At 39.0% G+C, this 15,265-nt stretch overlaps 1 protein-coding gene across 4 annotated transcripts in view; it reads right to left on the bottom strand.

Moving 5' to 3' along the window:
• Positions 1–8,913: 8,913 nt before the first annotated feature.
• LOC138953640 (homeobox protein Meis1-like) overlaps positions 8,914–15,265 on the bottom strand; it is a 261,812-nt gene continuing 255,460 nt past the window's right edge. For all 4 annotated transcript variants that reach the window (XM_070325516.1, XM_070325514.1, XM_070325518.1 and 1 more), the window contains one exon: positions 8,914–14,824. In XM_070325516.1, the coding sequence (XP_070181617.1) occupies positions 14,511–14,824 (314 nt within the window). In that variant the 3' untranslated portion in view covers positions 8,914–14,510. The remainder of the gene's footprint in view (positions 14,825–15,265) is intronic.

Here is a 15,265-nt window from a genome sequence, read left to right as displayed (position 1 = left end):
AGAAGCGAAATTGAGGAATGTTCAATTTTCACGGCTCGACTTCACCCCTATCCGTTCCCCTGGCCGACCGAGAGCACCGCATTCTCTTCGCTCCACGGCAGAGAGATTCACTTTTCTGACGAACACTCCGTAAACCCTGGGTTTAAACTGATGCTCCTCCGATTTGCATGTTTTTCTTCTATTCACTCGCCAGAGCAGACCGTTTTGTGCTAGCCAACGTCTGTGAAATTTCAAGAGTTTAACATTCTCGTGCTTACCAAAGCAACTTAAAAAATAAAAAAAAATCCCCGCGAAATGTAATGTTCTGGTTCCTTAAAATTGTGTGGGACTTCGACCAGCGATGACAGAACCATGATCCACAAAAAAAGTTACTTTTGAGCTAGTGAAACAATGATGATATGCGAAAATACGAAAGAAATGTAAGGCTGGGTTCTCAAAATTGGGTGAAAGTTCGGCCAAGGTCGACAGAAGCAGCAGCCCAAAGAACGGGATCGCCATGCTTTTCTTGGTCCTATATCAGAGCAGTCTTTTGGTATTTGTTTTTTTGTTGTTTCGTTTCGTTTTGTTTTTTTTATAACCCACACAGTCCACGCAAAATTAGAGAAGATAAGGGGCGGGTTTCCAAACGGTGTGAAAATTTGGCCTGCGACAACAAAAAGATTCTGAAAAATCGAGGACACCAATCCTTTTGTGTGTGTACCATGACAGTCTTTTTCGTTTTACCAACATTGTTTAAACAAATTCATCGAGAAAAGTACGACTATGATCCTTAAGATGGCATGTGTGTGTGTGTGTTTGTGTGTGTGTGTTTTGTGTACGTGTGTGTGTGTGTGTGTGTGTGTGTGTGTGTGTATGATGGTGTGTGTGTGTAAAATAAACCAAGACGCCGCACTGTTCTTCCTGTACCAAAGTCGAAAGAGTAAGTTGTATCCGAACCATACACGAAAAAGCACAAATTCTGCCGTTCTCAAAATTGTTTGAAACCAAATATTATTTACTTCTGCGACGCTTTATACAAAACTTCGGCGACCAGCAACAAAACACCAACACAACCAGGTTTTGTGAAAAACGAGTCCGTCAGGCCGCCATGCTTACTACATCCGGGCTCTTCCCGCCTGCAACAATGGCGTCCGCGCCACTAGGCGTGGAACGGTGGCGCCAGAGAGAATTCCGGCGAGCGATTCTGGCAAATAGCGGCACGGGACCCGCTGAAACCCGACCCGCCATAGGCTACAGGCGTGACGGGCCCCCGAATAGAAGCAATTTGGATTTACCAGCCATGAAATAAATACCACCCCGCCGAGCGGTGCACACACATGCCAATGATGGGGAAGAATTGTAGATGAAAAAAAGATGGAGAGTTTTTTTTGTGGTAGGAAAGGAGAGTTGAGTTGTTGGTGGGGGTGGAGGGGGTACGAGGAGGAGGCAGGGTTATAGTATAAAAGAAACGTTAACTGGGTCATTGACAAAAAAATGACAGGGCTATGCGAACTTTTCATGTATAAAAGAATGCAAACCAGAGACGAAGGGTTAGAAACGTGAAACGATGAGTGTGAACGTGTTCTTGATCGGCAGCTACAGGAGGTACAATATTCGTCAGTTACTTATTTTTATCACAGTATTCGTCAGTTAGTCTTCCCCAGTATTTGTCACTGAGTTATCTTTTTCTCCCAATCAGCTGACTATCATAGGATATTATTGACTAGGTGAACCTAATGATTGTGACCGCTGTGTTTGAACAGTGGAAAGTTATTGCTAAAAACAACGTGATATATCCCGTAATTCTGCCATTTTGGCTGAGAGCTAGGTCATTGGTGCTCAATTTCCGGTTACCCGACGAGGTGTAAATATCTGGCGCCTGCGTATTGTCGACCTCAACGTTTCGCTTGCGCAAATTGCCAAGTATTGGCATACGTTTACTATTCGCTGCTGAGTCGGTTTCGCCTTGCATCCACCTGATATCCCACCGCTACGCTTGTGGTAGAGTATCATTGTTATGAGTGTGTATTGCCAAAATCATTCAACAGCTGAGCTGTTCCTGTGTTCCCACGTAAGAAATTCGCGTCAAACTAGCGATCAAGTTTCACCGTCAACAATGCTCCCTTGCGCACTGAAAGTTACGAAGACTTAGTTTTGCGCTAGCAGCAGGATATCTGTCACTGAATATTACCCTTTTTGTGTTCCCATCGCATCAAACTATCGGTGAAATTGTAAAACGCTTTCCTGTAAAATAATATCGGATATAAGGGGCCTACGTATAAGATCCTGAGTCTGACTCAGTTTCCATCAGTGATTTCATTGGCCTGTGGCAGGCGATGGCGATGGAGACAAAACCGTTATGTATACAACCCATTTGTGCGTGTTTTTGTTTTTTTATGATGTCACTGACAACTCACAAACGATACCCTAAGTCAGTGTTGGGACGTTGAATCCAAGTTTAAACACTTGGTCATCGTTGCACAGCCCAAAAATCGTCTTCGCGAATACTTTGCGAAGTCTTTTCACTGAAAATGAAGGGCTACAGCTTCGTGCAGCCAGCTTTGCGAAGTTGACTTCAATAAATCAATAAATAAGACAAAACAGTGCAACAGCAATCCCATCCCTTGAAAAACTAGAAGCTTTTCTATGCAGCGACTTAGTGAAAGCAAGCAACGACAAGGATAATGCCGTCTTTATTTTGTCTTCATTTTCTCGTAATTATTTGTCGGTTACCTTGCTTTTAAGTCCATTAATACGGTTAAAGTACCTGTGAAGGCTTTACTATTGTCATTTATTGAAAACGCCATTAATGAACCTTCCATGTGTTTTTGTGTGTGTGTTCTTTTCATTCCATGTATATGGAAAGATAACGGTAATAGTTTATCATTTCGCAATGCGCCGCACAATATAAAAATATAAGACTCAAGTGCTGTTGAACATTTTAACGAACATGAACAGAAGCTTAATAATTATTTCGCTTTAGAGTTTTAGTACATTTTACACAAAGGACTTGACTGCGATATCATTTATTCAAGACCTTGTGATTGGATCTCAATGTATAAAGAACGTGATACATTTAAGAAGAAGAAATAATAAGATCCAAAAGATAAAATAGGGTAATAAACAAAACATTCAACTTAAATACATTACAGAAGAACTACAAGAACTTCGACATACTATACCTGAGAAGATCTTCCCCCTATATCGTATGTTGCGTATTTTGCTTGTTCCCCTTTCGTGCGTGCATGTCGAGCTTATTTTAAATTCTCTGTATTGTATTCCATTGAATGCTTCATTCATTGATTTAAAAAAAAACCTCTTTCTGAAAAGCTAGGAATCTTTCTGTTTTGAAGAAAATTAATGATAAACATTCTCTCCGAAATGGTTGACATTTCTTTTGCTAGGCTAGTTCTCGTCAGTCACGCAGACTTGCACTGAGATCGATTAGGCTTTGGCAGACGTTGCGAGTATTCTAGCACTAGCGAACTTGTACCTGTATGCTCGGCGCATACTGCAAGGAGAACGGACATGCTGTTATACAGTCTTTGCAAGTAAATTATAGCGATGGAAAATCCCTTCCTGCTCAGAACATTTTGCATTGAGAATGGTCATGCTGTATTAGATAATTTGCAAATATTCTATTGCGCTGGAAAATCCCATCCTATTCTGAAAATGTTGCAAGGAGAACGGTCATGCTGTGACTGATATCCGCTGCAAGCATTCTATAGCACTAGAAAATCCCACCCTGCTCAGAACATGTTGCATGAAACACGGTAATGCTGTAGTATATCCTTTACAAGTGTTCTAAAAATCCCATCCTGCCCAGAACATGTTGCATGAAAAACGGTAATGCCGTAGTATATCCTTTACAAGTGTTCTAAAAATCCCATCCTGCCCAGAACATGTTGCATGAAAAACGGTAATGCTGTAGTATATCCTTTACAAGTGTTCTAAAAATCCCATCCTGCCCAGAACATGTTTCACGGAGAACGATAATGCTGTGTACGTATCCGTTGCAAGACAGTATTCTAGCAACTGGAAAATCCCTGCTCTGAACTTGTTGCAATGAGAGTCATAATGTAGTGGGTCAGACTTAAAAAATACCTTCCTGCTCAGAACATTGTTGCATGGAAAACGGTCATGCAACAAGTATCCGTTGAAAGTAATTTAGAACTGAAAATACCTTCCCGCTTAGAACATGTTGCATTGAGAACTGTCATGCTATAGTAGATTCTTTGCAAGTAATTTAGAACTGAAAATACCTTCCCGCTGAGAACATGTTGCATTGAGAACTGTCATGCTATAGTAGATTCTTTGCAAGTATTCTAGCACTAAAAAATTGCTCTTTGCTCAGAACAGGTTGCATGAAAAACGGTAATCCTTTGCAAATAATTTGGAACTGAAAATACCTTCCCGCTTAGTGGCCTGTTCCATTGAGAACTGTCATGCTATAGAAGACTCTTGTAAGTATTCTATCACTCAAAAGTCCCTCCTTGCATAGAACATGTTGCATGGAAAACGGTCATCCAAGGCATTCTAGCGCTAGACAATACCTTCCTGTTTGGAACATGTTGCATGGAAAACGGTCATCCAAGGCATTCTAGCGCTAGACAATACCTTCCTGTTTGGAACATGTTGCATGGAAAACGGTCATCCAAGGCATTCTAGTGCTAGACAATACCTTCCTGTTTGGAACATGTTGCGTGGAGAACCAGGCTGTGGCACCAGTTGCAAGTATTCCATAACACAAGAAAATAGAATTATAATATTATACCTTTGGGTCTTAAATTTCATAGCTATTTGTAGTTGTAAAATGCAAGCCTGGGCTCAACGTGATGTATAAGGATGTCGACAGGAAACAGTTTGCTATCCGAAAAATATGACTGCTGTTAGTAAAAACAATAATAATTATATCTTTACAAAAAACATTAAAAAAAACCACAATCACTTCACACACATTTCTTAGCAGTCAGTCAAGGTGTTGTATATAGTTAATGGTGCACGTGATTTGTTGAAAACCAGCTTGAGCCAGAGTGTGTGTATAAAGTCATCAAAAATCCATAATGAATCTGTGACAGTTTGTATGATGGCTGGCATGGGAAGAAGGGTATACGCTTGAACCTGTCATAGTGGTCGGTATACACAAGTGGTCGCTCCGGAAAGGTGAGTTATACCTATGATAAACTCGTATGGGATCCTTGGAAGTGGTCTTTGTGGGCAGGTGGTCGCTTTCGAGAGATGGTCGCAAGGGCTTATATTATAACGACACCTATAATTTCTGTTAGGATTGTGTTGGTTTTTGTCCTTGCCTCTGGTATTACGCAGGACAGAAAAACAAACAAACAAACAAACAAACAAACAAACAGGCAAAACTAAACACCTTGAATCGTCTGTATATATATATACAACTAGATTGAATACGCAAAACTCTAGTATTAATATCATTCAGGCCACAGGTATTCAGTCGTTGAAGAACAATATTGAATAAGTACTGTGACTCGTAATAATTGCCACAACCATGGTATTAAAAACGTAGGTCAGTTTAAAAGGGGTGGAGCACGGAGAGGCTTTCCCATTTGAAGATAGATTGTTTGTAAGACTACAGTACGTCTTGCCTGAAGACACGCTAAACGGATGCATGCTGAAGACGTGTAATGCGCACAACAAGACATGTCATGAGAATCTGTGTGAAATAATATAACACAAAGGCAAAGAAACTGAATTTGACGGATAATCTATTTTCGTTAATTATGATCACATTTTAAGAGTAAACATGACATATGTATATATTTTTAGATTCAGAATGTGATGAAGAATACGATGCAATCAATTTTAAATCTGTTTGCGAAAAATCGATTTTAATGACAACTTTAATGAGCAAACTCATTAATTAATTTTTGAGCCTTCAAGCTGAAATGCAATACCAAAGTCCGGGCTTTGTCGAAGATTACTTGACCAAAATTTCAACCAATTTGGTTTAAAAATGAGAGCGTGACAGTGCCGCCTCAACTTTCACGAAAAGCCGGATATGACGTCACCAAAGACATTTATAAAAAAAAAACGAAAAAAACCGTTTGGAGATACCATACTCAGGATCTCTCATGTCAAATTTCATGAAGATCGGTCCAGTAGTTTTCTCTGAATCACTCTACACACACACACACCCACACATGCACCCACATACACCACATCCTCTACGTTAAAACATTTAGTCAAAACTTGACTAAATGTAAAAAGGAAAAAAAATCAATCAAAAGATGAAAAAGAATATTGAAGAATGAAAGGAAGTACACGAAACAATGAACGACAGAAGAACATTAGAGGCATACCAGCGAAATAATTATTCGCACGGTTCAAAACGGGTTATTCAGCAACGGCGTATTTTTGGCTGAAAAAAAGTATAGACTACCTGAAAAGAAATGTAAAGCACTCGTGAAAAAATCTTCCTTTTTTTATTCAGAAACTGTTGGTGGTTATGGTTTTGATTTTAATTTTTCATGCGTATATTCAGGTAAGCGTTAATTAGCACAGATGTAGGTGGACACTGGCCCGGATGTGGGAGGAAAGCTGTCGTTGCATGGAGCCACAGCAAGTGTTCCATTTCAATTGCCAGCGCACGTGCTGCACGCATTTTGCCCATTTGTCTCCCGATACTCTTTAAAGTTACATTCCTCCTCCTGTAAACGATTCGGACATCAGCCTGCACAGATCTGTTCTGACATTAACATTGGATAAGATTATCGTTTAAATTCAGGGCAAAGTCCTCCCGCGTAAGCGCAAGTTATGCACCACGACAGATCTGTCTAGTTGTTGTTGTTGTTGTTCTTCTTCTTCTTTTTACATTTTTTTTATATTTAGTCAAGTTTTGACTAAATATTTTAACATCGAGGGGGAATCGAAACGAGGGTCGTGGTGTATGTGCGTGTGTGTGTGCGTGTGTGCGTGTGTGTGTGTGTGTGTCTGTGTGTGTGTGTAGAGCGATTCAGACTAAACTACTGGACCGATCTTTATGAAATTTGACATGAGAGTTCCTGGGTATGAAATCCCCGAACGTTTTTTTCATTTTTTTGATAAATGTCTTTGATGACGTCATATCCGGCTTTTCGTGAAAGTTGAGGCGGCACTGTCACGCCCTCATTTTTCAACCAAATTGGTTGAAATTTTGGTCAAGTAATCTTCGACGAAGCCCGGACTTCGGTATTGCATTTCAGCTTGGTGGCTTAAAAATTAATTAATGACTTTGGTCATTAAAAATCTGAAAATTGTAAAAAAAAATAAAAATTTATAAAACGATCCAAATTTACGTTTATCTTATTCTCCATCATTTGCTGATTCCAAAAACATATAAATATGTTATATTCGGATTAAAAACAAGCTCTGAAAATTAAATATATAAAAATTATTATCAAAATTAAATTGTCCAAATCAATTTAAAAGCACTTTCATCTTATTCCTTGTCGGTTCCTGATTCCAAAAACATATAGATATGATATGTTTGGATTAAAAACACGCTCAGAAAGTTAAAACAAAGAGAGGTACAGAAAAGCGTGCTATCCTTCTTAGCGCAACTACTACCCCGCTCTTCTTGTCAATTTCACTGCCTTTGCCATGAGCGGTGGACTGACGATGCTACGAGTATACGGTTTTGCTGAAAAATGGCATTGCGTTCAGTTTCATTCTGTGAGTTCGACAGCTACTTGACTAAATATTGTATTTTCGCCTTACGCGACTTGTTTTTTTTTACATGGGTAAAGGATGTCCTGAATCGAGCCCGAAGTTGACTTCGCGAAGACTTCGCAAAGTCTTTTTACCAAAATGTCAACGTTAAAGTTTCGTGAAGCGAGCTTCGTCAGACTTTACGAAGTCGACTTCGCTCAATAAATATCAGGCTCAATGAGAGAACACCTTTTAACTGAACACATGCCAAAAATCAACAGCTTGACTGCTTTATGCATGAGCAGGATATTTTTGTCTTCTTGAATTTAAATGTCCCAAGTGAAACTAGTTTCAATCGGCTAAATTAACTCAGAAAGACATTTCATTCTATGCAGGAAGCAGCAAGGACGTAACGTTTTAGGATGTGTACAAATTAAAGGATGATGTTATTGCATGTAAAATGCTGGGCAGATTTGCGATGCTAAACAGGATCGAGAATGCGGGAATGACGGCATCTTTATTAAGTTTTAAGTACAACCATTTTTTATACGATTTCCTGGATGTGTTGTCGTCTTCATTCTCTCCACACACAAAAAAGATTTCAAATGATTGAATTTGAAAATAAAAAATACAACATTTATCCTTAAATGGCCATGCTCAGTGACCTGAAATACGACCCATGTGGGCATCATATTTCGGATTATGTGATTACAATTCTCATTAATCGGGGAGTTAAAATGCATCTGTGTCTCGTTTTTTCAGCTTAGTATTCGAGCAAATCAACAAACATAATAGATTTAATGTTATGTCTTTAGCATGCAGATATGTTGCCAACATCAAGTGTCGCAATGGGAGAAAGCAAAGAATACCGTAAGCTGTAACTGTGGTGTCATGTGGTGTATGAAAGAGATATGTTAAAAAGAGATCGACACAATTTGTGTTGCCATGAAATATCACAGCAGTAATTTACTTTCTGTGTGTCAACATGCGATTTATATATGCGATTTTGCCGTGACCATTTAGTTCTGGTAACTGATGCTAAAAGGACGTTGTGTCAATCTCAGTCTTTGTTTGTTTGTTTGTTGGTATGTTTGAGTTGTGTATGTACTTACACAGTTAGAGTAATACACACACAGACAGACACACAGAGAGACACACAGAGAGACACACACACACACACACACACACACACACACACACACACACACTCACACAGATAGACAGACAGGCAGGCAGACAGAGTACAGCAGAACGTATTACACAATTAACAAAGCGAAGTTGCGTAGCATCTTTAATTTTTTTTGTCTTCATGGGCAGCAGTCATAATACACATGTACATACATGATACACCCATAGGAACGAAACCAAACCAAACAAATGCAGCTGTGAAGAGGTTATCCCTTTATTTTTTTTCTCGCTCGCTTTTTTCCTTCATCCGTACAGCAAACATGTTGGCGCAAAACCAAAAAAGTATACTATCAACAAAAAGAAACAACACATGTACATGTTTTGATTTAGACGAGGTAAAATGTCACGATTCTGACACTTACATTCTCTCTCTCTCTCCCTCTCTCTCTCTCTCTCTCTCTCTCGCGCTCTCTCTCTCTCAGTGCAACTTAATCCTCCGCATCATTCATCGGACAGAAAATTATACTCAGTGGAGAATTACCTTCAATTGTAATTATTTCATAAGAAGAAAGTTCACCACTAGTTGTCATGTAGGCCCTATATTGATCACTGTTTGCCTCGTACTATGAGTAGCTGAAGTTTAGCGTAAAACATATTTGTCAAGTGCTGCAAGAACTATATACGATCTTAGAAATAAATGTTAAAATCAACCTAATGTTGAGTTAAAAGACGAAAGAGATTCCGGCAAACAAGACCAGGTAACCTTGAATAATTTAAGAGCGGCTTACACCTTTTTAAAAGGTAGATCTTCTTTCGCTATTTCAGAAAAGGTCACCGTTTCGTGTCTAAGCACAACAAACACTCTCTCTCTCTCCCCCTCTCTCTCTCGCGCGCGCTCTCAGAATGTTCATCTTTGCCATAACTCATTTTAAGTCTTTCAAAATACAAACTTTATAATTTAACCAAATGTAACAGTTGTTTTTTACTTTCACTTGACCTTGATCAACAGCTCGCTGAATAAATTTTATTAATGTTTGCTCTGTTTATTAATAGATATTTCATTAACAATGATCTTAAAAAGGGCCGACAAAAATATTCACCGTTTCCGAATCAGCATAAGTTTAAAGAACTGACAGGGGAGGGAACTTCTGAGTTTTACAGCTGGATTGTCTTCCAATACAAAATGTTTATCTGACGTTATACAATTTCCAGCTTTATTGAAATTAATTAATAATTCACACTGCAGCATTCTATCCAGCATTCACACCTTCACACGCGAGTATCACACCGCATTTCTAGAGTAACTTTGAGCTGTCAGCCTGCAAAGGCGATTCAAAATTGTATCTATGAAAAATGGACGACAAAGTAAAGCTCCAACCCTTGTCAAAATTTCCAACGAGTAAACACACGTACAGACAGACAGACAAAACCCAAAACAACACACAGATTCAACACTGGACATTAGACGGGCTGCCCTTACGACAAAGTTCATGCAGTTATACAAAGTATTTACTGAGTTTTTCTTCATACGACAAACAAAAATGTTCATAGTTAATTAACAAACACACTGACGCTCTGACAAAACACTTGAACTCGCACGCATATATGTTTCCTTTGTTCTTGTTTTCTTTCTGCACAGTCCAGAAATTCAATCGACAATCACTGAATGACTCAGACACATCATAGTTGAGAAAATACATTTTGAAAAATGTCTGTCAGAGTCATTAAAGTCATGGTAGATGTCATGACTAACATACCTCTAAACCAATGTACATACAATGCTTATACATACAGGTAAGAGAAAGAAATGGAAGGGGAAAATATTTGACCCATGCACTCTTCGATAATTATATAAATCTCCAACACCCAAAAATTCACATGCACTACAGGAGTCGACTTGTATACAGGATAAATGACAAAAAACATGATTTGTATTTTGTTTGTGCTCATCTTAACGAAGTCGCAATATTTGGCATGAAAACAAAACAGCAACAGAAAGTGGTATGATTCATGTTCAATAGTACATGCATGATGCTTATTTACTGGCAGACAATTGTTTGTAAAGCTTTGTTTCCAGAGAAAATGTTAGCTTTGGTCTGTCAAGCAGGTAATATACTCAGGAAAATTAAATTGAGAATTCTATTCTTGTCATGAAGTATTAGTTCCTGGCATGAATGGGATAAAATAAACTTCAACGTACAACAACCGCCCCAAATGAACATGGAAAATGTAAACCTTGAAAAAAACACTAATGATTTTATTTAAACCATAATGTTGTAACAATAAATCAAAACTTGGTGGAAAATATAGAGTACAGCAAGTGTACTTCTTTTCTTCTTCTGCGTTCCCAACAGCAAGTGTAGAACTCTGAGCAAAACTTTGAATGAAAAAAAAACCCAGTAAAAAAATGACTAGCAGCGAAGTTTGAGATGTTTCGGCATTTTTGCTTGTAAAATGCACTGGCATAAATCAATGTATATCCTTTTCTACTCTTGTTATTTACACAAAATTCAGCCAGCTTTCAGCATCTTCCCTCCAGCTGCATAAAAGGCAGGAGCAACTCTTTAACAGCCGCCTGAAACCAAACAAACAACAACAGATTTCCTACCAACAAATAAACTTGTCCACAAACACACGGTGTTTAAACTGTCCGTTTCTGAACACATGCACAATCTCACACTCACCAAGTAGGTCGGAGTAAAGAGATTTTTCTTTGTTATTGTACAACTTTGACTGACAGATATCGTATTCCAAAGAAAAAAAAAGCACAAATAAATTATCTGGAATGCATACATGTACACAGTCGATGCCACTCGCACAAACAATCCAGACATAATGACAATTAATTCATAAAAAAAATAAAAAATCATCATTCAGTTTATGAGGTATTATGTCACATCCTCGGGCCTTTTAACTAAAATCAATTTCACTTCTCCCACCCCCCACTGCCCCCCCCCCCTCTCCCTCCCCAAACATTATTAAAGCAGAAAGTCATCGTCCCTCCTTCACCCCTTTTTTTGTCCAAGAGCCCGATTCAGTTAAAGCTTTTCGGTCATGCCCTGTACAAGATGATAATGTATTCTTCTACGCTTGACATGCACAACGGAAATATGTAAACACGCACACAAATAAACTCAGTGTTAACAGAAGTCAGCATACAATTTAAATTAAACAAAAGACCAAAAACAAATTGAAGCTCCAATTATTGTTCTGGAAGTAAAAGTTACTTTATTTTGCAAGTAATTCTTTCGCCGATTCAAACGCCTCCAGCAAACTTACACTCGAATTCAAGCATGATTCACCTTATAGACCAGCACACATTTCTGCTTTTAAACGTTTAACACGTCCGAAAAAAATTCAAGAAAGACGTCGAACCAAATTAATGAAGAATACTTTGGCGAAATTGAACGGAAGAAAATATAATTGAGAAAAAAGTAGTCTGCTGACATTTAAAAACAAAAACAATTCAAAGAGGAAAATTAACAAAAATTAAAACATGGTAATGTAAATTAACTGATGGAGCAAAAAGGGACAAATATGGCCACAAACAGAAAGCAAAATCGCGGTGTTTCAATGCCTCCACAATGGACATCATACATGAATATGTTTGAAAATAAATTTTATATATATATCTCTTTGTCAAATTAGAAGAAGAAAAAAATCCTTTTAAATTCAGCTTGTACTTCACGTGCTCACACAGTTTTCCTTTCCTTTGTCCAGAGTAAAAAGGAGGACTAACATTCACTTTTAAAGTTTTTGTGTCCATGTGTTATGTTTCATATATATATGTAAATTGATTAACAAAAACTAAGCAGACACACAGCAAACAATATCGTTATGAAGAGAAACGTAATAAAATGACTAGGTTATCTGCAACATTTATGTTTGTTATGAATATGCATCTGTCATTTTCATCGCACTTGCAACGAAAAGGACAAACATTGTTATTCCATTATTGTACTAAATCAATCAATCATATGCATGGCAGATTTTTATGAAAGAGTGACCTCTCAAAGTTTAGCTGCTTAGGAGAACGCCTCTTTCATCTGGCAAGTATACGTCATCATTCAGTATTAGCTTTCTTTGTCATGACGTCATGGAGAAAAAACAACAACAACGCGTTGCAGAAAACAATGACATCAAAAGTCGTCTCGTTTCACACAGGGAAAGGTTACTCAACAGTAATCACGTAATATTCCGGAAGTATGGCTGTATAAAAAAAAAATTACCTGTCCCTTGTGTAGAAATCATTAACTTCAGCATAAGAATGAGTTTGATTACATATTTTTCTTTATGTGCAATTGCCACGCAACTACTTTTCTGTTCTCAAATGTGTAAGCTTTTGACTTTAGAATCGGCTTTGTATTGGGCTTGCAAAAATAACAACAACAAAATTAACATTCTTTTAAAGTGGCTCATCCCCAAAACTCATCTTTCATACTGCATAACGCTTCATAAATTGACTATTTTTTGTTGTGTCAACAATAGTATTTTCGTTTTTAGTGCTTAGCAGAAAAACAATATTTTGACCAAACTAGACTGGTTTTTTTAGGAAAAAAATAAGATTTTTATATTGATATTCGTATCATTACAAATGAATACAAAGACAAGTAACCCGTCAGATTCTTACTCACAAGTCCATAACACACATGTGACGTTCTGGAACATAGTTCCCAATGTTATGGCATCAGATGACGTCATGGCAGCGTTTTTTGTTATGTCTAACGTCACATCTTTAATGGCATCCGTAAGAAGTCCAACTTGTCATGTCAACAACGATAGGCGATGATGTTGTGGTGTCCACGTTAATCCTGCTTTTGGGTTATTATGACACAGTATTCGGTACCTTACCAGATCAGAATGTCACAAATTATACCGTGTGTATGACGTCACTATGAAATGTATTTCCGCACCGTGACGTCACAGAACCCACACAAGAGGACTCCAGTTTGACTCACTGAAACCATTAATTACAACGACGTTTTGAACAATTCACGCACAGTTTGGGTAAATATGTCACTTGCACCTGTTGAGCGCTCACGCACAAGCAATAAAGTCAACGGTGACGCGGCATCGCGTGAGATACATCAGTGACGTCATGACGATGACGTACTTTCAGCGGCAATTGTCAAACTTGCATGTGCTCTCAAAAAGATGTGACATTCGCCGTTGAAACTGATCGCAACCTGAGATCACTCACTTCTGATCAGCAAACGTGTTTCTTCTTTTTGCACTATTTTTCTTTTCTTCTATCCTGTCATGGAAAAGAAACCTGACAGTGTGAATCCAGTCAGGTAAATGTCCGCGGGGGAAGCACGCACAAAGCCTACTACTACTATCCAGGAAGTGTACATGAAGCTTCTTTCGATTGCTCAAACAATCCTTCAAGGTCTGGTGTTTCATCCAATAATTATTGTTCATGAATGCAGAACACCGCCGCTTTTCAGCACAGCACAGCACAGCACAGCAGGCTGATATCGCTTCCCGTATCTCGTAGCGTAGATGCCTTGGCGAATATCCTCTCCACCGAATACGCATACACATACACGCGTACCACAACACCACACCACACACAAAAACACTGTGAGTCTCTCCAGAAGGTCCAGAAGTCAGGTCCACCGCTCCTGAAGTCCACACAGAACACACAGAATAACGCAGGACACCACGCACCACTCCGCGACGACACCAGTTTAGTCAGACAGCCAGTCAAGTCAGGCATTTCACTCCTCAGGTTCTCAACGCCTTCCTTATCCAGCGTGGATGTCCTGTATGTGTCCGCCCATACCGTCCATGCTAGGGTGGTGCAGAGGAGGGCTCTGAGCGGTGGCCATCCCGTGGGCCCCCATGGCGTTGTGCCCCATCATCATGTGGTGGGGGTGGCCGGGGATGAGCATGGCCTGCGAGTGTACGGGCGGGGAGAACTGCGACATCTGAGAGTAGGAGGAGGGAGGTGTTCCGTACATGTCCGCGGCCCTGTACATGTCGGCGTAGCGCTGGGAGCCGTCCAGGTGAGAGTAGCCAGCCTTCATGGGGTCGTACATGTCGTGCATGCCTTGCAGTCCTGTGAGAAGGGGGGGAAAAAAGAGAGAGAATGGTCAGTTTTGGAAAATCGGCAAAATTCAAAGAACGAGAGAAGGAAAGAAAGAAGGAAGGAAAGAAGGAAAGAAAGAAAGAAAGAAAGAAGGAAAAAAAGAAAGAAAGAAAGAAAGAAAGAAAGAAGGATGGAATAAATAAAGTTACAAAATAAGAAAGAAAATATCAAAGAAAGAAAGAAAGTAAGAGAAAGGAATGAAGGAAAAAAAGACAGAAAGAAAGAAAGAAAAAAAAACACACACACGAAAACCGAAAGACAGAAAGAAAAACAAGACTTCCTCTCGGTTTTTTTTGTAACCCTCCCCCTCCGAGAAAAAAACCCCTGAATCCTGACACAAACAAATAACTGACAATTCCTGCAATTTCTTTTTGTTTTATGATACGGAAGCTAGCAATGATCTTTCTTTAA

This window comes from Littorina saxatilis, linkage group LG17 (assembly GCF_037325665.1).
Source record: "Littorina saxatilis isolate snail1 linkage group LG17, US_GU_Lsax_2.0, whole genome shotgun sequence".
NCBI classification, from domain to species: Eukaryota; Metazoa; Mollusca; class Gastropoda; order Littorinimorpha; family Littorinidae; genus Littorina; species Littorina saxatilis.
Note: the sequence above shows the minus strand (reverse complement) of the source record. Positions and strands in the feature narration are given on the sequence as shown.